Here is a 27,216-nt window from a genome sequence, read left to right as displayed (position 1 = left end):
TTTCTAACTCATATATTACAATAACTGTTGCTTAATCTATCTGCCTTATAACAATCTCCAGACTGCTACATAACAATATACTAACAAACATAAAGATCTTGCTGCCCTGTAACAGACTCCTAACTGCCACCTGATGAATTGAGAAAATCTGACAGGGGTTTAGTGACAAAATTCCTCTGGTGATAGTTAATCTCAATAAGAAATTACCATAATAAATTATTCAAGGTGAGGCAGGCCTTGGCTGAAATCCTTTTGAAGGAACATTAAAAATGTTTGAATCTGGTTCTCAATCCCTTCTCTTTCTAGTGTAAAAACTTAACTTGCTGAAGAGGCATGCATGTATAGATTGAGGAGGAATACAAAATCTCAAAAATGTGGTTAATAATAAGAAAATCAAACTTATAATCCTAATCAGTATGATAATTCTCTAGTGATCATTTTATTCTTTCCTTTTATGTCTGTTTATGTCTAGTAATACATTTGCATTATTAGACAAATTAAATTCAAAGACATCTATACATAGTGATTTTTTTCTCCCCACCTATGAAGGTAATGGAGCAAACACATTCTGACATGTTCCAAGATCAATAATTCCAGATTATTACCTAATAGATAGATGTAAATATGTGAAGAAGACCATGTGACTATTGATAAAGCCCTGTATACTACAACTAGAAAAACACACACACACACACACACACACACACACACACACACACACACACACACACACACACACACACACACACACACACACACACACACACACACACACACACACACACACACACTAACCTTCTGCCTGCAGGTTCAAGAAGGGTGTGAGGTACCTGAATGGTGGTGTGGCCTCAGGATTCCGCCATGTGGACCCTGATGCCCCCTACCCTGCCCGGCTCTTCCACGTCAAGGGCCGCAGGAATGTGCGCGTCAAGGAGGTGAGCGTCAGCCATATTGTGTTCTTGTGGTCACATTATTATTGTGGTAGTTTGATAGGAATGGTGTAGTGGTGGTGGTATAGGGATGTACAAAACCCTCCTCAATGCCCCACCAGTGTTAAGTGTGCATTTTTCAGTTTTTAATGAAACGAAAGACGACTTTAATACATTAAAGGATGCAATAATTTTAAAAATTCAGCAGAAACCGCACAAGCATAATTACACGGAACACACTTACAGGTTGAGTTGGGTGTTGGTTCCATGAACAAGGGTGACTGCTTCATCCTGGACTGTGGAGACCAGGTGTTGGTGTACATGGGGCCTGCCAGCCGCAGAATAGAGCGTCTCAAGGCCATCACCGCTGCCAATGCCATCAGGGATGATGACCATGCTGGCAAGGCCAAGGTGGTGGTTGTAGGTGAGTGTGTGTGATTCACCTGTGGGCATCTGCTGCTCATCAGTGTTTCCTGGTTTGGACATGCCTTCATACACCGCACCCCATCCACTTTATCAGGGAGGAAAGTAACTGATCATTTAGCAAGGAGAATCCTGACTTTTGTTAAAGGATGACATCCCTGAATGATACCTTTGTGTGTGTGTGTGTGTGTGTGTGTGTGTGTGTGTGTGTGTGTGTGTGTGTGTGTGTGTGTGTGTGTGTGTGTGTGTGTGTGTGTGTGTATTTCCTTTGCATTATTCAGTTGAACATTTTGTTAGACATCAGTACTTTATCTTTGGATGTAAATTAATGTGTATTTAATAGTTGTTAAATATGTGTGTGAAGAACAAATACTGTAAGTGCATTCTCAAGTGTTTTTTTAATTAAAAATGGTAAAGGAGTTTGTTTCTCTGTCTTTTGTATTGAAGTAGAAACTTGCTGATTTATATATTTCAGTAATGTAGTTTTGGAAAACCTTTAATTTTGGTATCTATCTTTGTGCTGTTTGTCTGAACATGTTAGATTATAGTGCTACTTTGATGAACTAGGAAAATGGTTTGCTTTGTTCTTGAAACACTAAGTTGACATTTTGTGATCTATACTTGCCATTATACAAGGCTTAGCTTGATATTGTACTGCATATCTTTAGTCAATAGAGGATTTATTTGAAAAGGAAGTAACTGACTGGATCTCTTTCTTGTTAGATGAGTCTGCCTCTGGAGATGAAGTGGAGGCATTCTTCACTGGCCTGGGTGGAGGCTCCCCTGATGATGTGGCTGATGAGTCTGCAGGTGAAGATGATGCAACCTTTGAGCGATCTGAAGATGTGAGTTTTGAGAAATTTACAATTGTTTACATTCTTGTAATAAAGAAAACATTATCATTAAATAACATTTTAAATCTGAAGTCATCTCATTTATTTACAATCCTTCTCTTCAACAGAGTGTGGTGACCCTGTACCATGTGTTTGAAGACAGCTCGGGAGCAATGCAGACCAAGAAAATTGGGGAGAAGCCGCTGCTTCAGTCAATGCTTGATTCTGGGGTAAGTTGTTATTGCTCTGGTTTCTCTTCTTGGCATTCCTCTTCTGTAGCTGTTTACTTTAATAATTTTAAGCATAACCCATTATTATAATATAAGGATTGTAACATTAAGTAATGCTGATCTTCATAACTTTCTTCTCACATTGTACTCCTTTGTGGTTTTGGTTTTATGTTTGCCTTGTCTTTCTTGCTTTACACCTCAATGGTTGTGTTGACAGGTGTGTTCTTGCAGGATGTAGCTTCGTGTAACTTATAAATATAAAAATGACTTTATATATTTCATTGATAAATAGTTCTACTGGTAAGCATTCAGTAGGAAATATATGAAATAGTAGAACAAGGAATATTAATGATAAAAGGTAAAATGTGGATTTTCATTACACATTGTATTAATAATTGCTGATATATCATTTGAATATTGTGTAAGGTGTAAGAATACAAAGCTCAACAGTTTTTGATGGATACCCCTTATATCAATTAAGAGGTCTGAAGCTTTAGCATTTTTTCGTTTGCTTTTTCAGTTTTATTAATTTGGGTTATGTTGTTTTTATTTCCACATCCAATTTAAACAACCATTGCGTGAGGCTTAATGACTGTCTTCCAACGTCAGGAGAGTGCCCAGGTAACTATGATGGTCCACTTTGCTGTCTTTGTTGCACTGCCTTGTCACATGGTCTGAGCTTGGAAACTCAGCCTCACCTCCTGGCTTCTTCAGCTATTGCATTTGTACTTCATGTTTTAACTTGAAAAACTGTTTGCTGAAAATTTAACAAGTTTTCATCTAATTCTTATAAACTCTTTTTATTAATTTGAAATTTTCAATAAAATCGAAGTTATGTTTTATTTTTCAGTAGAAGATGCTAAAGAAGATAATTACTGTACTGAGTAGAGGAACTTACTTGCTTCTGTACTTTTGATGTTTGTGTAGAGTGGAGTGTATAGAACAAGTGGAGTTTTTTGAATGATACTTAACAGTCTTACCTGTGTAGTATTTCAAGGTTTACAGGGACAACACAGTTGGATGTAGCCTTTGTAGACTGTATACTTTATATTCATAGCTAAAAGTCTATTGAAGAACCTGGACTTTTGGACTTCCTATCAGGAATGTGGTACTGTTTTATGTATGTAGCTTTGAAAAAAAAAAGGAGAGGCATGTGTACCAATTTGAAGGAGGATTCTTTCACTCTGTTATTACTAAACATCCTTACTGCACTTCTTTCATGTAACCTGTATGGATATCATATCAGAACTCATTGAACCAGTGTATTTATTTATGTAATGAATAGTGCTGCATTAAGATGATACTGAAAATTGATGAACTTTGTGATAGTGGGCAAATCAGCATACCCTGATCTAGATTTTCAAAAGAAAGGAATTAGTTTATAGATAAAAAGAAGAATTCTTTGTTTTAAATTCTTACTCTTAAAACTCCCTGAAGGTCATAGCTATGGCAGAAGTCTTCTTTTCCTTCACTTCATACACCTCATTCCTTCATCTGCCAGTCCTCTCACTCCCCAAATTGTCTTTTTCATATACTTACCATTTCAAGATTTAATATGTATTCATCTTCTTGTATGCTCAGTATCCACTCATTATCTCCTCCTTATTTCCTCAGGTTGATCAAAATATTTCATAATTTATTACAGCCATCTCACCTTTCAACATTTTATTCCTTTCAAATCAGTTATTCCTGCCACTCATTCACTTTAAATCTCAAACTGCTTTCAAGTAATTAGTTAGTTTCCATCTAAACTTGTCTGTGCTGGTCCACTTTTCAAGTCTTAATGTGAACTGCATCAATACACTCTTTCATCCTCACCTGCATACTTTCTCTGTATATTTCAATAAGATCAAGCACAACCACTCTATTTCATGTTGCATTTCATCACCACATTCTTCTTGGGTTCAAACATACTATTTTCAATATATTTTTAATCCTTCCTTATATTCTTCTGCTGCAATTAGCAATATTTACCAGTCATTACAGTAAAGGCAGATGAGTGGCAAGTTCAATGTAATGCTCCTAGAAAGATGAGGGATGACAGGTCATCAGATATTAAGAGTTGAGGATCAGAGCTGTGGATGATGAGAGTTTCTCCTCATGAGTTTTACCCAAAGAGTGTATTAACATTATGATCACTGTAAAGTCAGGAGTGGGTCCTCTATGAGCCTCGGTTATTAAATCTCTTATCTGTCACTGGAGAATTAACTTTATACGTATTAATTGAATTATTTTAAAGCACCTCAAATGTAATCAGTTGCAGCATTTACTCCACATGCTGTAGCTGATGCATTCTTTATTTAATAGTGCATTCACTTGTTCAGTTATTAAATCAACACTTCAGTATCAGTTAGCAGGCTTTGCAATGCAGCCATTGTTTCTTGTTGCCTGGGTGTTGTTATGGAACAATGTACAGACTGACTGGTTCCTCATGTCCAATGAATACAAGAAATCTTAATTGTGGTGCTGGTCTTTTCTATTTCTAGTGACTCCTCATGTCCAGTGAATACAAGGAATCTTAATTGTGGTGCTGGTCTTTTCTATTTCTTGTGACTGTCTCTTTGTATTTAATGAACACTGTGGGTTTTGATTTTAGTGGTGCTTTTCAACATGATGGGTCTTGATCTTGGTGGTGGTTGTTCAGTCTGTTTTCATCATTTATGAAATGGATAACATTTATACAGGTGCCTATACATTGTGTTGACCCCTGGATTATTGTTCAAATCAACTATATTGGTGAAGGTATCAGTCCTGGAGTGCTGGGTGTTTGGACCTCACTAGAATCAGGACTATTTCTCAAATTATAGCTTTGGATGCAAGGAATTTCATGTGATTTTAAGCCATGATGATGTATCTTAATGGGAGATATTTTCCAGTTCCTATTTTTTATTTATTTATTTATTTATTTATTTATTTACTTTGTATTACTAATAAAATTAGATAGTCTTTACTCTGTAGGGCTTATCTGTAAAGTGCTTTTATCTTCAATGAGTATGGTGTCTGATCTTATTCTTGCATCTTATTTTTAGTGTACCATAGAGGTAATATTGTTGGTTGGACAGTGTTCATGATGAATATAACTGTAGATAGACAGGTCTACCTAAACTGTTCATGCAAGTACATCACTCTCGATAATGGATGCATTTATTACAATTATGGAATGCAGTCTTTCAGTTATGGTTCAAAAAAGGCCTCTTCCTTAAAAATTCAAACCAGAAGACATGTCACAAGAAAATTGACCAAGAATTTGTACATGATATTGTTGTGATCTGTGGTTCCATGTTCACAATGTTTTGTGGTGTCATCTGTACACTCTTAAGTTGGCTGTGGAAAAAAGAAAAACTGCATGGAGCTTCTTGGGTTTATTCCTTTGTGGTTACACTACTGCAGGTTGAGGACAGCTCCCCAGTCAGGCTCTGATCAGGTGTGATTCCAGCATGCACTAATTGTCACTCAGACTGGAGCTTTGTAAACACTCAACGATCATCAGCAGCTTTGTGATGCCTCAAACATCATGTTACAAACTCAGCACATTGCAGTTCAACACTCAGAACAGAACTAACTTATCTGGCAGTGGGATGCTGCAGTGAGCAAGGGGCTGCTTGTGCTCAGCCTCTTACATAGCAGTGTTTACAGATAATGGGTAATCAGCACCTGCCTAGATACGTACCTACATTATTATTCCCCTCAAACATCCATTTCTGGCTTTCATCACATTGTTACCTTCTTATTCAAGCATTATTCATCTCTCCCTCATGATATAATTTTTGTTACATCTTTCCACTCATTTCTCTGCTATACTGTGTTTACATGGCAATGAGATCACAAATGGTGAGCAAAGTAATGGGTTAAATATGTTGGTGGTACATAAACAAGAAAAAATATTTTCTTTCCTGGAAAATGACCCTGTTTATGAAAATTTTCACATATAACTGATAATTTGATTTTTGTTGTTACTTTTGCATGATGGTGGCAGATATTTTTCTTTCTTGAAAATGCATGCTGAAATCTATATTGAAATTTTGTGTAGTAATTAAGTAGCAATTATAAATAATGGGATCATAAACTATAATCACAAAAACTAATTTCAGCCAACACATTTGCTGTGTAGAGAAAATATCTATATTTATTTTTTATTAAATTTTTTTTTTTTTTTTTTTTTTATACATCTTTAATAACTGATAAGTTTGGTAATAGTTTTTTGCTCTACAGGACTGTTTCTTGCTGGACACTGGCTCTGGAGTCTATGTTTGGATCGGCAGTGGCTCCAGCAAGAATGAGAAAGTTAAGAGCATGGAGATGGCTGGTCAGTGCTGAAAAATCTCTTTATTATTTTATCAAAATAATCAAGATTTTATCAAGATTCTCTTAACAGTTGATTTTAATAGTGATGAATAAATGTATAAAAAGCCAGAATTTTTGTAATATGGAATACCATGTATTATGAAAATGATCAGCCGACAATCTTTCACATCATTGTATCGTGTCCCCACAGCACAATATATGGAACAGAAGGGATACCCTAAATGGAGGAGTGTGCAGCGTGTGGTGGAGAAAGCTGAGCCTGCGGTGTTCAAGTCTTACTTCAAGACCTGGAAGGAGCCTGAAGAGCAAGTGGGACTGGGCAGAGTCTTTAATAAGAGACAGATTGCTGCAAGTAAGTTATGAGAAAACTAGGGAACATATTAGGCCCATGTGGTTATGTAGTGAAGCTGGTATTACAGGCACCCAGATTTCCTTTGACTAGTAAGGAGAAACTCACTGATCCAGGGTTAAATTAAACTGAGAATATCTCAGATAGATATACAATCTTGTCATTTCAACAATCACAGTTAACAGTTCCTTCTCAGTCTCCTGGGGTGAGGATGTGGTGAGAGAATGTGATTTGAAACAAGAGGTCCTCCTGTCCTCTGTTCACCAACATGGCTCCCATTTCCATGTCATTCACATTGGTCATCAATACAGGTGTTTCCTGTTATCTGGAAAATTTAATTAATTGTTTGCTGCTTGCGACTTGAGCATCTCAAATGAATGGTGCATGTCTTCTGTCACATAAAATACTTAGGAATATTCTCCATTGTTTTGTTTTCAGAATTCACATCTACACTGACAAGTAACAAATAATATTAATTGAACAACAGTAATATTGTAAAACAGTGACTTAAATAGTCATATATATATATATATATATATATATATATATATATATATATATATATATATATATATATATATATATATATATATATATATATATATATATATATATATATATATATATATATATATATATATATTATACACACACACACAGATGTGTAAAAGCAAAAGAATTTATGAAACTACTGAGGAGATGAGTGAGCCAATGAATGAGAGTTTTCAATGTGTTTACAAAGGAAACCAATTTTGTGGCACCAAAAGTGGTATCACAGAATGAGGGAATACAGGAGATACAAGTAAAGAGACAAGAAATTAAGAAAGTGCTGGAAGAACTGGATGTTAGAAAAGCTATGGAGCCAGATCAAGTGAATGGATGGATATTAAAAAAATGCAGAAAACAAATGGAGGAACCCATATGGAATATAATCAATACCTTGTTGAAAGAAGGAAAATTACTAAGGGAATGGAAAAGAGCTAAAATCTTCCTAATATACAAAGGGGGAAATAAAATGGAACCATTAAATTACAGACCAGTGTCACTAACAAGTATTGTAAGCAAGTTTTGAAATAATAATTAAGGATAGATGGGTGCAATATTTAGAAGACGAAAAGATAATTACAGAAAAGCAATTTGGATTCAGGAAAGGGAGATCCTGTCTTACAAATCTACTGACTGACCTTTTACGTGAGAGTAATAGATGGAGTGCAAGAGAGGGATGGATGGGTTGATGTACTATACCTGGATCTCAGAAAAACATTTGATAAAGCTCCCCACAAAATTCTTATCTGAAAGTTAGAGAATGAAGGGAGCAACATTGGGATGGATGGATGATTCTTTACAAGGGAGAGAAATGAGAACAGTAATCAGAGACACTAATTCAAGTCAGCATGAAGTGACAAGTGGGGTACCACAAGAATCTATGTTGGCACTCAGTTTCAAATATATTTAAATAATATGGCAGAGGATCAAAATGGTTATATAAACCTTTTCTCTGATGATGAAAATAATGAAGGATGAAAATGATTGCAAGGAGTTATAAAAGGATATTGACAAGATACATGCATGGAGCCAAAGATGGAAACTAGAATTTAATGCCAGAAAACCATGTGTTGGAAATAGGAAAAAAGTAAAAAGAGACCTTCATGGAATTACAAAATGAGAGGAGAAATAATAACGAAAAGTAATGAAGAAAAAGATTTTGGAGTAATAATCCACTATCACCTGAAAGGCACATAAACGAAATATTCAGCTCTACATACAGCTTGTTAACAAACATTAGGGTGGTGTCTAACTGTTTAAGTAAAGAAATTATGAAGAAAATTATAACGTGCATGATACGTCCTAAATTGAATACGCAGTAGTTTGGGTTCCACATCGAAAAAAAAAAAAGATAAACTAGAAAGATTACAGAGGATAGCGACAAAGATGATACCAGAATTGAAAGACTTAAGCTATGAAGAAAGATTTGAAGAGATGGGATTATCAACACTACAAGAGAGAAGAGAAAGAGGAGACCTGATAGCAATATACAAATTAGTAAACAGTATAGAAAGAATAGACAGAAATGACTTCATACAACAGATAGAGGAGGGAGAGAAACAGATGAGGGGGCATGAGAAGAAAATAAAGAAGAGTGGATGTTCAAGCAACATCAAGAAATACAGCTTCCTGTATTGAACTATTGAAATCTGTAATGATTTGAAGGAAGAGGTGGTTGTGGCAAACCGTATACACAAGTTAAAGAGAAACTGAATAAATATGGTTATGGAGACCGGACAAAATGAGCTTTGGCTCCTGCCCTGTACAATACAACTAAGTAAACACACACACACACACACACACATATATGTAAGGAAAGCCAACATTTGTCATAATGGAGGGTAGCTGAGACTTGCAGTTAGTTGTAAAAGTGAAATTGTTTTATTTTCCCCTCAGTGCAAGCAGTGGAGGCAGACTTTGATCCTAGCTCACTGCATGCAGAGAAGCGGCGTTTGCTGCTGAAGAATGCTGGACCTGCCATCGGTTTCATGCCTGATGATGGTTCGGGCCAGGTATGTGCTCCACTTGAGAAGTTTTCTTTCCCATTATGCTTTTCATTCTAATATGTTTCTTCATTATTTTTATAGCAGACTATTAGAGGTGAATGGAGAGCAAGTGGTGAGTGCATGAAAATGATCTAGTCTCATCAATCCCTGGGAGGTGTGGGTGTACTCAATGGGGCCCAGTTGGAGTGCATGGCATTCTGTAGGAAGTACCCTGCATCTGCTACTGTGTCAGGATTGGAGTAGGTGCAATATAAGGAAGTCTTAATATAAAGGAGCAGGGGTCTTTAAGACAAGCCAGTGTGTGCTATTGGGCTTTGCTGCAGATGTGTGTGGCCAGCTTTGCTGTACCTGGATTCCTTGGGTGTGGGTATAGTGGTCCATGAGACTGTCCCTTTCCAGTGGGGTCTGAAGGGGCCTAAGAGAGAGAGAGAGAGAGAGTGTGTGTGTGTGTGTGTGTGTGTGTGTGTGTGTGTGTGTGTGTGTGTGTGTGTGTGTGTATGTGCGCATGGTGCCTTGTCTGGATCACCTTGTGTCAGGATTGTCAGCCTGGCATATAGATAAATTATTATTATTATTACTTTTATTATTATGAATATGGAATTAATAGTATCTTCTTTCACATGTGTTGTTGCATTCATCAAGGAAAATATATATATATATATATATATATATATATATATATATATATATATATATATATATATATATATATATATATATATATATATATATATATATATATATATATATATATATATATACTCGTATATATATATATATGTTACAGTCAATACCTGAATCCAGACAATTTGTAAAGTGACTTATTTTTTCAGGCAATTTGTGAACTGCCTGGTTCACCCAGTCAATCTGTAAATCAGCTAAAAATCTCAGACAATTTACAAAGTGCCTTAAATCTTGATAGATTTTCTTGGCATATTGACTGAAATGATCCTGCTATGTATCTGCAATGGTGTGTGTGTGTGTGTGTGTGTGTGTGTGTGTGTGTGTGTGTGTGTGTGTGTGTGTGTGTGTGTGTGTGTGTGTGTGTGTGTGTGGTGTGTGTGTGTTTAACTACCTGTTACCTTCTCCGTGTGAGCTCAAAGCTCATTGTTTTCTTGACATATTGACTCATAGTAAGTAATGAACTGACAGAAAAACAAACCAGATTCTTGAGTAAAATTTTTATTTTTTAAAACCCTGAGTAACTATATTATATCAAAAGTAAAAAATAAAGTATAAAATGCAACATTTAATATTATTTTTAGTTTTTATTCTTACAAGTTAAGCTAGAGTGGCACCGACTATTGCACTTGTAACCTTCTTTGTAACATTTACAGCGATTTTGTTTGACACTGTTTCTTGCCTACAGTACAGTTGCACTTAGCATAACCTTGACCACCAAACCTAGACGATTGCTGTACTGCCTGACGAAGTCCTATTTCCTTGTCTGCACTTACTTCACCAATACTATACAGTTGCTGGCTGCAAATATCGAATTGGCTCCTACTATAGCGCCCCTTGAGTATTCCATCTCTCACGCCTATTCGATACATGTCATTTTCATTACGATCTAAAATAACCCCGATAACATTTCGTGGATCACCTTTCCCTCGATCAACTAATGGGATGGGAATTGTCACGTTATCTCCTGGATTACCTGGGGCATGTTCTAAACGACTACGTTTGACCATGCGCTCAGTCTTGAGCTAACTGGCCCAGCTGCTGCTCTGGACCGTTGAAGTGCTATGTCTTCTTGAAGCTTATGAGTTTTCCTTGAGGATTCTGACCATAGGGTGGACTGTCTGGATGATGCAGAGCCCTCTGATGAACCATCTGAATAAACGAAATCAAAGGATAAATGGCAGCTACATTTCTTTGCTTAATAACAAAAAAAAAATAATGGTGATTAAGACTTGCAATGTGGTTTGGAACTTAATCTAATTAGTTTTCAGTTACATTGTTACATTTTATAAGTTTTTTTATCATTACCTAGCTGAGCGAAGTCCTCTGGCGAGTCATTTGGAGGAGCAGAGCATTCAGGTGAATCGGGTGATTCGTCTGGACGATGAGAGTTAGAGGCCTCTGATGAGCCATCTGAAAAACAAAAACAAAAGGATAAATGAAGTTACTTTCCTTTGCTTAATAACAATAGAAAACATTTAATTAATGATGATAGACATGCAATGTGGCTTGGGACTTAACCAAATTAAACAAAAATAAGTTGGCAGTTACATTTCTATAACAGTTTTTATTTAGCATTACCTGGCTGAGCGAAGTCCTTTGGCGAGTCATTTGGAGGAGCAGAGCATTCAGGTGAATCGGGTGATTCGTCTGGACGAGGAGAGTCAGAGGGGAAACTGTAAGCTCCAAGTAAATCCTCTTCGGTGATCATTTGTCTTCAAAACTTCTTCTGGAAGTGCAGTTGAGCGTAGACCTACTCTGGCCTCAACACCAAAGAGTGCTTTGTATGGGGATTGTTTGATTCCGGAATGGTAGCTGGTGTTCTTTTGGAACTGCACAAACCTGAGGCCCATGGGCCAGTCACTTGTATCATTATCCCCTAACCATGAAATAAGCATGTCTTTTATATCACAGTTAAGGCGTTCAACTGATCCCTGGCTCTGTGGATGCCTTGGTTTACCATGAACGATCAACAGGTCAGGCCAAAGAAGTTTGAGTTCCGAAATTACCAATGCTGTAAATTCACTACCATTATCACTCTGAAGAATTTGAGGGGCTCCGAACATTAAAAATATGTCCATTAGCTGGAATGCAACCTCAGCGGCTCTTTTTTGAAGTTAAGGGACGCAATATGCAATACTTTTGTTAGATGATCTTGGTACACCATTATCCACTTATATTTTCCTTTGGCGCAACAGACTGCATGTCAACAAGATCCACCTGAGCTCGTGAACCGTAGTACTTAGACCAAGATCGGTTTGACCAGTAACACCCTTAGTCGCACATCTCTTCCGTTTCTTTTGACACTGAACACACAAAGAGATTTGAACAGTTCTACAGTATCTCTCTCGTTACATTCGCATATCTGAGAGTTCTTTGACCATTTTGTCTCTGCCGCCATGTCCCGTTGCAATGTGAGCACGTTTTATTGTTTCAAAACAATCCTCAACGTGCCACAAAATAAACAAGCTCTTGAGTTTCATCCTTCCGTTTTTTTTATCAACTTTTTCAACTCCACCACACTGAAGAACTTCGTAACGTCCAAGGATGTAATACTGCCGATTAGATTTATTTTTCGCACTTTGCTGCAACTCTGAGTTTCCTCTATCAGATTGTAGTACTCAATTTTAGTCATTATTAATGACTTTGAATCAGAGTTCTTTTTCAACATCACTTTCTCGTAAAACTTTGCTTCTTGGGAACACGCCATTTCTTCTGCTAATGAAGTTGCCTGCACCTCACGGAAGGACAATGCCAGGACAAGGCCAACACACAACTGCTCTGGCTAGCTGTCCAGCCCCCAGACGCCTGTACCCGGCCAATGTCACACACACACACACACACACACACACACACACACAGTTGGGGGTTCGTTTGTGATCGGAAATTTTTTGAATCTCCAACACCCACACACACAAGGACTCGGACGGAGTCGATGATTTGTGACCTTGCCCATACCAACATAGTTATACTGAAAGGTAACAGGTAGTTAAACACACACACACACACACACACACACACACACACACACACACACACCGTACAGCTGGGTTCGTTCCTCTCGGCAGGGCGGGGTCAGGGATTTGTGATCCATGGCAGGATCATTTCAGTCAATATGCCAAGAAAATCTATCAAAATTTAAGTCACTTTGTAAATTGTCTGAGATTTTTAGCTGATTTACAGATTGACTGGGTGAACCAGACAGTTCACAAATTGCCTGAAAAAATATGTCACTTTACAAATTGTCTGGATTCAGGTATTGACTGTAACATATATATATATATATATATAATATATATATATATATATATATATCTATATATATATATATATATATATATATATATATATATATATATATATATATATTGAAGTAAAAATAAAAGCAAGTATAAAAGAAATCCCAATGTAATCCCCTCTCAATACATGAATATGCCATTTGCGGATTTTTGTATTTTTTTTTTATTTATTCCTCTATGAATCTCACTCCTGTATCATGTATTCTTCTAGAATTATATTCTAGATTCTGAAGCTTCTCATGGGAATAAGATATAGAGAGTATTTTCAGCAGAAGTGTGATGGCAGAAGGAAATTTATTTAGTATGCTAAAACCAAAATGGGTTATAGTGTGGAAGGAAGGGGATGCTGGTGGAAAGAAACTTAAGAAGAGTTTCTCTTACGAGTCACTGAGGATCATCCCAGGAGTAAATATAGCTTGGCAAGAGCTAAAAGGTGAAATAGTGTGAATAGCACAATTAAAATAATAGGATCAGAGTAGGGAAGAATATTAAATGTAGAAGTGCTTTTGGTATGAGCAGAGTGAATGGTTAGAGCTTGTGAAGTGTTTATGAGTGATTTTGAATGAATGGAAAGGGGGAAAAGAAATTGTGTGATGAGGGTAAAATGTAGCCCTGAAACTAATTAAGAATTTGAAAACAATGGGTGAAAAATGAGAGGAGGATATTCATAGAGCAGATGTAAATGATCTACAACACTTACCTTGTAGAATAGAAAACATTGTTGACACAAGAGCAAACATAAGTAATTAAGGACTTTACTGTGGCCTTCTGATGTTATGGAGTTGCTTAGACAAGCCTTAAGAATACATGATTTTTTTCTTTTATAGGAGGGGCACCAGCCAAGGGCAACAAAACAGCAGTAAAAAAAAAAATGTCCAACTGAAGTGCCAATCCCCAGACTTGAAAGCAGTAGTCAAAAATTATAGGATAAGTGTCTTGAAACCTCCCTCTTGAAGGAGTTCAAGTCATAGGAAGGTGGAAATACAGAAGTAGGCAGGGAGCTCCAGAGTTTACCAGAGAAAAGGATGAATGATTGAGAATACTGGTTAACTCTTGCATTAGAGAGGTAGACAGAATAGGGGTGAGAAAAAGAAGAAAATCTTGTGCAGCAAGGCTGCAGGAGGAGGGGAAGCATGCAGTTCAGAAGAGCAGTTGACATGAAATTAGCAGTAGAAGATAGCAAGAGATGCAACATTGCAGCGATGATAGAGGTTGAAGAGTCTGTTAGAGGAGAGGAGTTGATAAGACGAAAAGCTTTTGATTTCATCCCGTCTAAAATAGCAGTATGAGTGGAACCCCTCCAGACATGTGAAGCATACTCTATACATGGACAGATAAGGCCCCTGTACAGAGATAGCAGCTGGGGGGCTGAGAAAAACAAGCAGAGACAACTCAGAATGTCCAACTTCATAGAAGTTGTTTTAGCTAGAGATGAGATGTGAAGTTTCCAGTTTAGATTATAAGTAAAGGGCAGACCGAGGATACTCATTGTAGAAGAGGAGGATAATTGAGTGTCATTGAAGAAGAGGGGATAGTTGTCCAGAAGGTTGTGTCAAGTTGATAGATGGAGGAATTGAGTTTTTGAGACACTGTACAATATTAAGTTTGCTATGCGCCAATCAGAAATTATGTCAGGTGTACCTTTGTATTTTCATCATAACTGAATGTGGTGCTATGTTACAGAGCAGCAATTTATCTAATGTCTTCTCCTTTCTCATATAGATTGAGATTTGGCGTGTGGAGGACTTTGAGCTGCAGCCGGTTGATGAGAGTGCCAAGGGCTTCCTGTTTGGAGGTGACTCTTATGTCATGAAGTACACCTATGAGGTCAATGGTAATGAGCGCTACATCCTGTACTTCTGGCAGGTAAGTGACGAGACATTAGTGTTCCAGGAGTTAATATTTGATTATTCAAGTTTGACAATAGTATTGTACATAAGGATAATTTGAGATATAATATGAAAGAAAATTATTTTGAATTGTTTGTTTGCTTGTAGGAAATATCTAAGGGGAAGATGTTGGTCAGTAATTTTTTACATCATATATGTAGGGAGTTGCAAGTAGCCAGGATGAGCGAGCGGCTTCAGCCATACACACAGTGCGCCTTGACAATGAGCTCAATGGCAAGGCTGTGCAAGTGAGGGTGGTGCAGGGCTCTGAACCAGCCCACTTCTTGAGGATCTTTAAGGGTGAGTTGAGAAGAAGCCTTAAATAAATAATGAGTGAGTTATAGCTATCAAAATAAGAGAAAATTGAATTTTTTTTTATTTTAGTGATATACATTATTCTGTTTTTATTTACTGCATTGATGTTGATAATTTTGTCAAGTGAGGGAAGAGGTGTTTTGGCCAGCTTTTAAACTGCTTTTTTTTTCTTTTGAGTGAAGGAAATTCTTACCATTTTGTCCTTTAGGTAAAATTGTATTGAGTGACAATCTGAAGTAGTAAGCATTTCACATATTGAAAGCAGAGTTTCAAAGTAGTGATATGATTTTCTCTCTCCCACCCTCCCCCATCTCTCTCTCTCTCTCTCTCTCTCTCTCTCTCTCTCTCTCTCTCTCTCTCTCTCTCTCTCTCTCTCTCTCTCTCTCTCTCTCTCTCTCTCTCTCTCTCTCTCTCTCTCTCTCTCTCTCCCCCCTTCACAACACCCCACAGACCCTAAGTATGTATGAGAACCACAGCCCATTAATTCCATTTCTCTCTCAGTTATGCTCTGAATAATTAATTTGTAAGTGAAAAATGACACAGATAAGCTTAGGATGTGGAAAAGTTTATATCACTAGTGCAATAGTGTCTAGTTGCATCAGATTTAAATAGAAAAGTAAATAAGTTATTAATGTATTTCCAATATTAAGTAGGGAAGGAAGAATGAAGGATGAAGTGTTGATGAAGTGTTACCTGAGCAGGTCAGATGGTGGTGTTCCTGGGCGGAAAGGCATCTGGTTTCAAGAATGTGCATGATCATGACACCTATGATGTGGACGGCACTCGCCTCTTCAGGGTATGTGACTTAGAAGCGTGAGATTCTGTTCCTCTAGTACTGTACAGGAGAATAAGTATGCATTTTTTTCTATTTCAATGTAGAGGCTTTACTGAAAATATTAACCCTCAAAACCCAAGTGGCTCCTTGGAACATGTTGGATTAGTCCATTTCAACTAAATCATACAGAACTAGATACTTTTACACTGAGAATTTTGCTAAACACAACACACAGCTCAGTGATTTTAAGACGGCATCCGTGAAGCTTCAAATAATTTTGTAATCTTTGCCTAAAGTAAGAGCATAAGACAGCCACTGGACTCAGAGGGTTAATGGGGAGTGTCTTGTATGGTGGTGGTTCTCTTTATATCCTAATGTTAACCATGGTTCCTCAGGTTCGTGGGACATGCGACCTGGACACTCGGGCAGTGCAGGTGCAGGAGGAGGCCGCCTCACTCAACTCTGATGACGTCTATGTCCTGGAGACTCCAGCCAAGACTTACCTGTGGATTGGCAAGGTTAGATTTTCTTTTTTCTTTCCTTGTAATTCCATAAATGTTAATTGCTCTGAAATGTGATTGAAATTATGTTTTAAGTGAGATAGTAAGTTAGATGAACTTTTATATGTCATCCTTAAAACCTTGGTCCACAGTATATAATAAAAAGGATAGAATGATGAAGAAAAGTTAACTTTTCAGGAATCCTGGTGCTGATTACTTCATCCTGCTAATAAACAGTTGGTAGATACTGAATTTCTTTCCTTTCTTTTTGTCTTTAAACATATAGAGCATTGATCGTTTTAACATGTAAATATAATTACCAGGGTGCTAATGAAGAGGAGAAGGCCATGGGAGAGAGAGTGGCAGGACTGGTGTCCCCTGACAGGGAGCTGCAGGTGAGTAGTCATTGTTATTGCTGCCACCACAGTTGCTGGAGAGAAAGATTATGGATATATTGCATTATGAACTCCACACATTATTTCAGTAAATCATGCAAAAGTCAGGATTATATTCTGTAAGACTGCCATAAGAAGATACTAAAGGCATGGTAATATTGACATACCTATGTGATTGATGGACTGTGAATGGTGAAATTAGCATTATATGGTTTACATTAAGGTTAGGGGAATCTTAGTTGTATATAGAAGAAGTTAATGAGTGACACTTATAACTATAGCACATTAATGTACATACACCCAAGCTGCATATAGTGGTTGTCAGACTGCAACTTAGAGCAAAGTGGAGAGAGAGAGAGAGAGAGAGAGAGAGAGAGAGAGAGAGAGAGAGAGAGAGAGAGAGAGAGAGAGAGAGAGAGAGAGAGAGAGAGAGAGAGATTGGTAATAGCCTCTAGCTATATTTCTCTCTTTCTCACAAAGACAAAGCTGTTGAGTAGGTTGCATATCATGATTCTGAGAACTAAGACTCTTTAGTAAGAGAAGCTTTACTTATTACACATACAATATCCAGTGCTAGTCTTTTTTTTCAGGTGTTCATGTTAAAAATGAAACATGAATTAAAAGATACCTGTTCTTCAGACACTGGCTGAAGGTGAGGAGGAGGACAGCTTCTGGGACAGTCTGGGAGGCAAAGGAGAATACCAGACATGTCGTGACGTGGACAGGCCATTGCTGTACCCTCGCCTCTTCCACTGCACCATTTCCCCTGCTGGCTGCCTGCGGGTTAATGAAGTGGCTCACTTCTCCCAAGAGGTAAGTGGTCATCAGTGCAGATTTATGACCCAAGGCCTTTAGTAACCTTGTAAAAGTTCAGTTAAACATGAAAGGACACCCATGCAATTATTTTCTTCTTGATAGGGTTTAAATCCTGAATCTCATGGCATTAGTCTGTAGACTCTTTAACCACTTGCACTACAGTATTGGCCAAGTGAGTAGCCACTGACTAATCTCTTTGCTGAAATACATACCACCCCAATTTTAGGGTGGTATCAAACTCAGGCAGGCAGTAATATATGTTAGCTGTACATGGCATCTATCCTCTTCCCTCGCAACACATGATGATGACCCTCAGCCTGACTTCAGATGGCTGAAGGAGTGATGGAGGCATCACTGCTCTGGAGTCAACTCATAACTTACCACACATCAGGCCTCATTTTATTTATTTATTTTTTACAAAATTGTAAAAAGCTAATGGTGAGGGAGAAAATCTCAAATCTTAGCACTGTTAGGTTAAAGCACTGTTGGTAAAAGTGAAACTGCTGTTGTTGTTTGTGCCCAAGTACAGGGTGAAGAAATGCCTGGTGGTAGCTGTGGCCTGCCAGGACATGCAGTTGGTGGCTGTGTAGCCTTGAAAATATCACCCGAGACAATTCATGTTATCAAAAAGTAATCCTAGACTCACTGCCAGGATTCTGAATTGTCTCAGGTGATATTTTCAAGGTTACATGGCCACCAATTGCATGTCCCGGCAGGCCACAGCAACCACCAGGAACTTTTTCACCCTGTGCTTAGGCACAAACATCATTAGCAGTTTCACTTTTACCAACATTTACCGAATTCAGTGCTATGATTTAAGAATTTTTCTCCCTCAGCATGAACTTGTTTTTACAATTTTGTAAAAAAAAAAAAAAAAAAAAACTGATGTGTGATAAAGGTCTGATGTGTGATAAGTCATGAACTGCCACTAGAGCAGCGATGCTCCATCACTTCTAAGCCACCTGAAGTCAGGCTGAGGGTTGCCAACACGTATGTGCTATTCATTTGTCTGAGTTTGATACCACTTAAAAAATTAGGGTGATATGTATTTTGGCCAGGTGACTACTCACTTTGCCACTACTGTAGGTTGCTAATTCTCTTATAATACATAAAAAAGACATGTAACACATGAGTGACAATCTGCTCCTCAGTTCTGCAGTAAGAACTTAGAATATTTTATTTTATCCTGCAGGACTTGAACGAGGATGACGTGATGGTGCTGGACTCTGGTGATGAGGTGTATGTCTGGGTTGGCCGTGGCTCAGATGACCAGGAGAAAGAGAAGGCCCTGGAGATGGCAAAGGTGTGTACTACTATGGAGGACTAATGATTGCATCTTATTGTATTCAAATATCTAACTGAAAATATGTGCACTGAAGAAATTAAAATTTACTTAATCTTTTGAGAAATACTATCTTATAAAATAGAAAAATATGTGTTGGCCATAGAATTATAAAATTGTGTATATTGTCAAACACTGTGAAATATAATGCCTTGTTCTAACAGAATTACATCAAGACTGACCCAACGGAGCGCTCCTTGGACACAACGGTGATCTTGCGCATCAACCAGGGAGAAGAACCCGCTGCCTTCACTGCTATCTTCCCTGCCTGGAATCCCGACTTGTGGGAGGTGTGTGGCTGTGCTTAGTGCTAGGGCAGGGTATTTCATTGGTGATACTCAACATGATTATTCTGAAAATATACCCTATAATTAGATCTATGAATAATATTCTAAGCTATATTGTTAATCTCTATATTTTTTTACTTTTTATCTTTGATGTAATAAAGTAAGTATACATAGAAGAGTAATAAACTCTTACATTTATCTAAATTCACTTTTCTCTTTATTTTCTTGTACTTTTTATTCTTCCCTTATGCAGGTCATAAACACACATTTCAAAATTCTCTGGGGATATACTGTGCATCCAGGTTATGGATACATTATAAACAGCCATTTTGGCAGTAAAACCTTTTACCTATTAAAAGATACTTATACATAAAATTAAAGGAAATGTGTGTATTCCTTTGAGAGATTAAGTCAAACATACCTAGTGTCACCAGGCTATAGTTAATTTGAGCAGTTGTAACCTGGTTGCATAGTAATGGTCCTTGAGAATGCTGCTGTTGGCATATGGCACACAGTAAGCTACCTCAACTGTAACCTTTCCACAAATCTTGATACTCCTAGATATTTCATTGCTTGCTCTACGTAGCTCACTGAGAGAATATCTTGTCACATAATTGATACCTTATGACAATTAATTTATATGTGGAAAAAAAAAAAAAATTTAAATATTGACCTTTGTGCAGTGGACGACATATGCATAGTAACTGGAGAATCTGTTTTAATTTTATTTCTCTCTGCTCATGATGATACACTTTTAACAAGAACAGTGTGCAAGTTTGTAGGCATTTTGGTTAGTTCACAATGAAGGAAGTAATTGATGGAAATTTTTCTGTCATGAAGCTGATTGAAACTTATTGAATATAAGTTTAAGAGAAGTTGTTCAAGAGAAGTACCTAGTTGTACTTAAAGTTAAAATAGTAACTTGTAACTTCAGGTACCTCTATAGTAACTTGTAACTTCAGGTACCTCTATAAGTTGAGAAATTTCATTTTGATATGATATGGATAACAACTAGCATAATGTTAAAGGGAATGACATATATGAAATAAATCTTAGAAATAAGTAGGAATTAAGAGATATAGGTAAATGTATATTCTGTGTCCAGTAACCCCACTGACATCAGACATAAATTACCAATGTGTCACCACTGTGCATAAAGGTTAAGTAATAAGAAAAACTTGAATGACTTTGTGTATGAGAAGTTCAGGCCTTTAATGATATTTTACAACTTTAACTTAGACCACACACAGCTTCAACTAGATTCAGAAATTCAGATACGTTGCATGAAGCAAAATTTTAAAACCTGCTGTGGCCTGAATGCAAATTTGTGACTGGCTATTTGCAGTCCTGTCATTTTCTCAGATATTCTGAATAAGAATGCAGTTTTAAGATTGTTGATGCTTCTTGATGAAAAATGCTATGCTTAGCAAATATTGACATTAAATTAAGATATTATAATTAATTAGTAAGCATATATTAAATACTAAATCTTCTGGTTATCTCTTACAGAAGGTGGATTAAGCGGCTTGCGTACTGTGATGTGCGTTGTGTGTTCCTAGGTGGTATTGCTTACAGCTTAACCTACACACTGCATTGCCTGTAGTGCATGCTGTCCCTATGGCAGTTTGTTCTGCTGCAAGTAGGCACAAGCCACTTAAGGGGCTGTGGGATGGCTATTTTGAGGGACATTGTTGGGAACAATATCGTGTTAAGCATCAAGTTATAAGAGAAAGGAATGGAGATGGGCAGTTTGTTCCCTCACTGTAGTGACTGTATCCTTAGCATGCTGGGAATGTGGCAGTTGGATAGAAGTGCAAGAGTAAGAAAATACATGAAATGAGGACAGTAGCAGACAGTGAAGAGAGTGTCTATCGTACAGCAATATTTAGTGTTAATACATACTCTTAGGACAGGAGTACTGCTTTGGGCTTTCATTAAAATATAGTCATCCTCATCATCAGGATTAATAATAGAGGCAGGTTCTATGCTACTTTGTGAAAGAGCATCAAGCAAATAATAGAATTATTGTTCCTTTGGCACACACTTGGCAGAGAAATTCTCATAAAAGAATTCCTGTAACAAATTTACAGAGAACAGTGTAGAGGTATTATAAAAGACACACTAGCTGTTGTGATGGCAGGTCCACTACACCAATTTTTTACAACCGTTATAGCAAGATTTAAGGATTTTTCTGCCAAAGGAATGCACTGATGCAAAGCAGCAGCAGCTTTAAAGAGGAAACACTCCCTCTGTATTATTTATTACCTGCCTGACAGGGATCAATCTTAAGCACTTGATGGCCAATATAATACTGTATGCTATATTTTACTATGGATTCCTTAGATGAGGATGGTATGGTGGTATATTTTGAGGAAATTAAGCCTTTTATTTTGAAAAATGTTGTTTCATAACACAAACCTCACAGCATAATGAATGGCTGAGTATTGACTGGGTAGTTTATCTCATGATATGAGTGTTGCCCAGTGCCTCTAAAATTATTAAGTTTTCAAATAGTTTAATGTTATATACAAAGTTTTATATCAAAGGAACATGATGAGTGGCATGGGTTCATTGACAACCTATTAGTACACATGCATACAAAGCAATGTTCAAGAAATCAGTTAGTAGCACAAAATGGATTTAACCTCATGAAGGATTGGTGTTTATAACTGACATTAGAGTAGTTTTCTCACTACCATTCTTTCCTCTGATTCCAAATCAGTGGTGGGAAATGGTCTTTTAATACACTCTAGATCCTGTACACTAACAATTAGCACTACAGGTTGATTTCCTTGTGTGGTGAGCTGACCACCTAATCCACACCTTAAGATTTAGAAGGTTAGAAGGTTATGATTCCTTGCGAGTGTACCTGACTCAGCAATCCCCAGGGTGTCTTGACCACTAACCCAGTGGTTGTTGCAGCCGTGCCCCAGCCCTGATGCGATGCCTCAAATGATTGAAAACAATATAGTCCATAACGCTAAAGAAGAAAGCGAAAATATAACCAAAGATCAGCTGTTGAAGGTTGAGGAAGCGCCAGCAGAGAAAGAGCACCCTGCTGCTAGTTGTTGCTGTTGCCAATGAGAGTAAAGTAAGGCAGATCAGCCAAGGTGCCTGCGGCACACTAACAACCTGCGGTGCTTCAATATTGTTCCCAGATGGAACTCCAGTCATGTTGCAGGAGATTCTGACTCTTCTAGTGTTAAGATGTGAATTTTTAACTCAAGCTTTTCTTTTGCATATAGAGTAAAAGTAAATGGAAGGTTGTATTCTATTTACAGAAGATTTCTAATTGTGAGTTGGGATTATTTTAGATTTTGTTTATACACTTCTCTGTTTTTACTGGTTTAAACCCTTCCATAAACAAATAAAATATTCATAATGTATTAGTGTAAAGCTAAGGACAAATAAGAGGAATAATGCTAAATTACATAGCTGTATTTCAAGTATTAGTGATGTGACTTGGGCCAATCATCATAGTCAACATTAACATGCAAGAGCTAAGAAAAGCTATTCTACCTTCTCCAGCATGACTGTTGCTCCTAGTGTTTTCATAACTCTTAACTTACTAATGATGACTGGGTATACTTGAAGAGGCAACTCTTAACCATGTTCTGCACTGAAAGACTAATACACAAACATTAATCAGATTAAAATAGTAAGACTTCCAAGAGCAAAACAGATTAGGGGCCATGGTAAGTGTGGTGGTGGTGGTGGTGGTAGTGGCAGCTTACATGTAAGAACATTTTTATTCAAGGTGGTAATCTAGCATGATGCATAGTGTTTATAAAAAAGCACTTCTATACTGTAACACTAGTGTGATGATGGAATTTCCTGAAAGTGTAGTTATTTTGCTGCTGCCCTTAATTATTTAATTTAAAAACTAAATAGGTAAATTACAAGTACAGACCAAATTACCAGTTATAAAACTAGTTTAAATGACTAACTACTAGGGAAATTGAGACATCAAAAGTCTTCAATAAAAATTTGTTATACAGTAAAACCTCCATAAGTCAGCTTTCTTTTAAGTCAACAACAAAACAAAATATTCAAATTCAAATTCTGCAATTTTTTTTTTAAATGAGCACCATCATTACTGAACTGAGTCAAGTCAGACCATGCTTGGCATAACCAATGTAGTAGTAATAATTGCATACTGTGCAGATTATGACAGAATGCTAAGAAGAGCTGCTGGCTCTGGCTCTGATTCTGAATGAAGATCAGTCAAATATCACTTAAAAGTAAAAAAAAAAATCTAAAAACTATATAGTACTATTTTTTTTTTTATTCAATGTTGTCAAAAAGGAGTGAGCTCACCATTAATGTGATCTTTATTTCTTACATTGTCTTTGTAATTCATCCACTTGTCTCCTCTGATTTTCATCTCTCCACTCATCCTCATCACCAGTCTATACCATTTCTCTTGAGCCAAGCTGCTGTTGGTAAAAAAAAAGCTTATGTGTGGGTAATCTTTGATGTGTGTGGTTGCTGCAACAAGAGACCAAGAGTGATGAAGCTTCACTCTTGCCCCAACAGTCATGTGTATCCTGTAGCACCTGAATAGATGCTTTGTTTACCTACAGCAGCTTGGTACAAGAGAAAGGAAATGGAATGATAACAAGGATACAGGGAAGAGATAAGACCAGAGGAGGTAAATGGATAAATTACAAGGACTGTACATAGAAAATGAAGATCGGATTATTGGTGAACTCCTTTTCAACAACAGTAATGTAGAAATAACAAAATAAATACTATGCAGTTTTCAAAAGGAAAGAGAAAAATGTGAAAAAATAGTGATATGTGAAAGAAATGGGAGATCAGACCACAAAAAAGAAATTATAAATACAACTGCATCAGGATCTTCAACCAGGGCCAGCAGCTGCTTAACATCATGACCTCAGAGATGTGCAAAGAGAGGCTCTAGAGGGAGGGAGGGAATGAAACTGAAGACTCTGAGCCTGCAGGAGGGGTTTTTAGTGATTATTCAGAAGTCAGCATTTTGGTAAGTTAGCATATGCTGAGCTCCTATTATGCTAACTTATGGAGGTTTTACAGTAAAATTCTGTGAAGGCTGGAACCTGTCACATAAATCTAATAAAAATTGTGTGTACTTGCATGATGGTCCCTTTATGTCTTACAGTTTGTTATATGTATCTTAGTCATTACAGTGTGGTGCAAGTCTTTGTTGTGTCTTGTGTTTATGATGTGCATGTGACAGCTTGAGTGGTGTGGTGTGCTGAGGACAGTTCACGGCTAACATGGTGGCTTTCATACCATGCTTTTTACAACACTGGGTTGTAGGGGTTTGAAGGCTTTATCTCCAGCAGTCTGACGAATTACTATTTGTTGCATCACATAGCCTTTGTAAAATGGTTGTTGGGGGAGGGAAGGGGAGAGGTTGAAGTGTATAGAGTTTAAAGCAAGCACCTATTATGCTTAGAAAGGAATAATAAGTATATTCACCTTAAAGGGCATCAGAAATATAGAGAGGTGTGGACAGAGGGAATAGCATAATAGATATAGTTTAGGACTACATCCATAACTGTAAATTATTACTTGATGAAAGGATATAGTTTAGGACTACACCCATAACTGTAAATTATTACTTGATGAAAGGAAGCATAAACACAAAGTTGATCACATTATTTGGACACTGCATGCATGAAACATCTACAGGACAATTCTGATGAGATAAGCCACTACTCACATAATTAAAATGTGTACTGAGCCCTTGCATTAATAATTATGTAGAATAAGTCATGCAGGGATAGTGCTCTTTCTAGTTTTCTTAAGCTTGTGGATAAAGTTGTTTGAAAGAATTAAATTAAGTACATAAGAATCCATGCATTAGATGATCTTGCACACTCAAACAGTGCAACAAGAGGCTATACTTGTCACATTGGACTTAGCTATTTATGTAAAATACCAGTTGTTGTTATATGATGAGTGGCAATTTTCCTGTAACATTTATTTTTATACCTATGCCAAAAATACAACATTAATTTTCATGCCAAAAATTATTCATATTGGATTTAAAGAGTCAAGATGTCAAAATTTTAAAATTCCCTATTGAATTGTGCTTAGTTATTTCAAAACTCTTGCCTAAAGGAAAAATGATTTTTTAATTGTTGAAGGAAAGGATTTCCTGCAAATTTACAAAAAACCAGCTAAGTGGAGATGTCATTATAAAGGCAGAAAACTAGCCTTTATAATGAACCTTTACTACAATATAGGTGAGGCAAATTCATAATTGAAAACCACCTTTGACGATTACTTTTTTTTTATCAAATCTATGTCAAAGGCAAAGAAAGGAATTGTAGTTATGAAGGAAGCATTTCCTGTGGTACTGTATCAGACTTATGAAGGCGAGTTATTATTCAGCACATATGAGTTTTGATATTTTTAATACAATGCAATGCAAAAACCCTTTCCAAGAACAACACTTTAGATCTCTTCTCTAGAATAGGGCTTCACAGATAGAACTGTATGACGTTTTGAAGATATTAAGATGCTCTGTATTTTCTGGCTTTATATATTGGTGTTTGTACAAATGTCCTCCTGTCTTGTGGTTGATGGAAAGGATGCTTTGAAACTGTGACAGAAAACACTTTGTTTATTGTAATGGGAATGCTGTTATGCTGCTGCTCTTGCTTCTGCCCGCATGTTTACTGTTCTAGACTAAGGCATATTATTAACGTTTTATGAGCTTCAGCACTATCTGCTGATCAATTAGTGTTCACACTGTAGAGAGTATTGTAAAATTTTCATTTTTCTTCATCACTAAAATTCTGGTTGTCTCCTTCATTAAGATGCTGATATTTCTTAAATATGCTTCAATGGCATAATCAAGACAGTATAAATCATATCATATTTAGCAGCATTTTCTTGTTTTTTTATTATATGAGCATGAATATGTTTTTATTCATACTCTGGGTGTTAGCAATACATGGATGGATCTCATAGACATTACTTATTCAGCTTTGTGCTATGTTAACTGAAAGTGAGAAACTTCATGTGAAATTTTTTGGAGAATTTATAATTTGAAGATAATGTTGCCTGTTAATTTTTTGGTTATCATGAGCTCTCGTCTCATAACACCTGGCATTCTTTACATACATTCAGTTTCAACTAGGATTGAAATGGAGCCCCTTTTTTTTTATTTTCAGGGAACACTGTCATTTTAACAAACAAAACCATAAATCATAAATGCATAATTTCTTTTGTAAAAAATTAAATTCCACAAGATTTAACACCCTGAGATGTAAAAATACATTCATGTTATATGTAGTCCTTTCT

The 27,216-nt window shown here is 36.9% G+C and overlaps 2 protein-coding genes and 1 long non-coding RNA gene across 9 annotated transcripts in view; 1 reads left to right on the top strand and 2 right to left on the bottom strand.

The window, feature by feature from the left end:
- LOC135105630 (gelsolin, cytoplasmic-like) overlaps window positions 1–27,216 on the top strand; it is a 91,523-nt gene that overhangs the window by 63,079 nt on the left and 1,228 nt on the right. The window contains exons 5-21 of one of the 7 annotated variants that reach the window (XM_064013974.1): window positions 809–935; window positions 1,176–1,353; window positions 2,076–2,197; window positions 2,314–2,415; window positions 3,025–3,036; window positions 6,628–6,721; window positions 6,911–7,072; window positions 9,512–9,627; window positions 15,324–15,467; window positions 15,652–15,790; window positions 16,507–16,601; window positions 16,976–17,098; window positions 17,404–17,475; window positions 18,115–18,288; window positions 19,484–19,594; window positions 19,798–19,923; window positions 22,843–23,011. In XM_064013974.1, coding sequence (XP_063870044.1) covers window positions 809–935; window positions 1,176–1,353; window positions 2,076–2,197; window positions 2,314–2,415; window positions 3,025–3,036; window positions 6,628–6,721; window positions 6,911–7,072; window positions 9,512–9,627; window positions 15,324–15,467; window positions 15,652–15,790; window positions 16,507–16,601; window positions 16,976–17,098; window positions 17,404–17,475; window positions 18,115–18,288; window positions 19,484–19,594; window positions 19,798–19,923; window positions 22,843–23,004 — 2,059 coding nt within the window. In that variant the 3' untranslated portion in view covers window positions 23,005–23,011. Of the gene's footprint in view, window positions 1–808; window positions 936–1,175; window positions 1,354–2,075; window positions 2,198–2,313; window positions 2,416–3,024; window positions 3,037–6,627; window positions 6,722–6,910; window positions 7,073–9,511; window positions 9,628–15,323; window positions 15,468–15,651; window positions 15,791–16,506; window positions 16,602–16,975; window positions 17,099–17,403; window positions 17,476–18,114; window positions 18,289–19,483; window positions 19,595–19,797; window positions 19,924–21,429; window positions 21,480–22,842; window positions 23,012–27,216 lie in introns of all 7 variants that reach the window. The other 6 variants (XM_064013978.1, XM_064013979.1, XM_064013975.1 and 3 more) reach the window with 6 other exon arrangements.
- LOC135105632 (uncharacterized) lies at window positions 10,901–12,399 on the bottom strand. The gene is made up of 3 exons (XM_064013983.1): window positions 11,884–12,399; window positions 11,611–11,715; window positions 10,901–11,454 (listed from the first exon to the last, which is right to left on the bottom strand). The coding sequence occupies exons 1-3, from the start codon at window positions 12,011–12,013 to the stop codon at window positions 11,291–11,293; spliced, it is 399 nt and encodes a 132-aa protein (XP_063870053.1). The 5' UTR covers window positions 12,014–12,399; the 3' UTR covers window positions 10,901–11,290.
- The window catches only part of LOC135105633 (uncharacterized), a 113,973-nt gene continuing 106,604 nt past the window's right edge, over window positions 19,848–27,216 (bottom strand). Inside the window, exon 3 of the long non-coding RNA XR_010270928.1 lies at window positions 19,848–19,985. This is a non-coding gene — a long non-coding RNA (uncharacterized LOC135105633). The remainder of the gene's footprint in view (window positions 19,986–27,216) is intronic.

Source organism: Scylla paramamosain, chromosome 12 (assembly GCF_035594125.1).
Source record: "Scylla paramamosain isolate STU-SP2022 chromosome 12, ASM3559412v1, whole genome shotgun sequence".
Classification (NCBI taxonomy): domain Eukaryota; kingdom Metazoa; phylum Arthropoda; class Malacostraca; order Decapoda; family Portunidae; genus Scylla; species Scylla paramamosain.
This window is presented reverse-complemented; position numbering and strand designations above follow the sequence as displayed.

What these genes read in the sequence shown, in the direction of transcription:
- LOC135105632 (XM_064013983.1), bottom strand. Translation starts at nt 12,013, where the DNA reads ATGATCACCGAAGAGGATTTACTTGGAGCTTACAGTTTCCCCTCTGAC. An exon ending in AAAGGACTTCGCTCAGCCAG is followed by an intron (nt 11,716 to 11,883) that starts GTAATGCTAAAT and finishes TTTGTTTTTCAG; the next exon opens with ATGGCTCATCAGAGGCCTCT. An exon ending in AGAGGACTTCGCTCAGCTAG is followed by an intron (nt 11,455 to 11,610) that starts GTAATGATAAAA and finishes TCGTTTATTCAG; the next exon opens with ATGGTTCATCAGAGGGCTCT.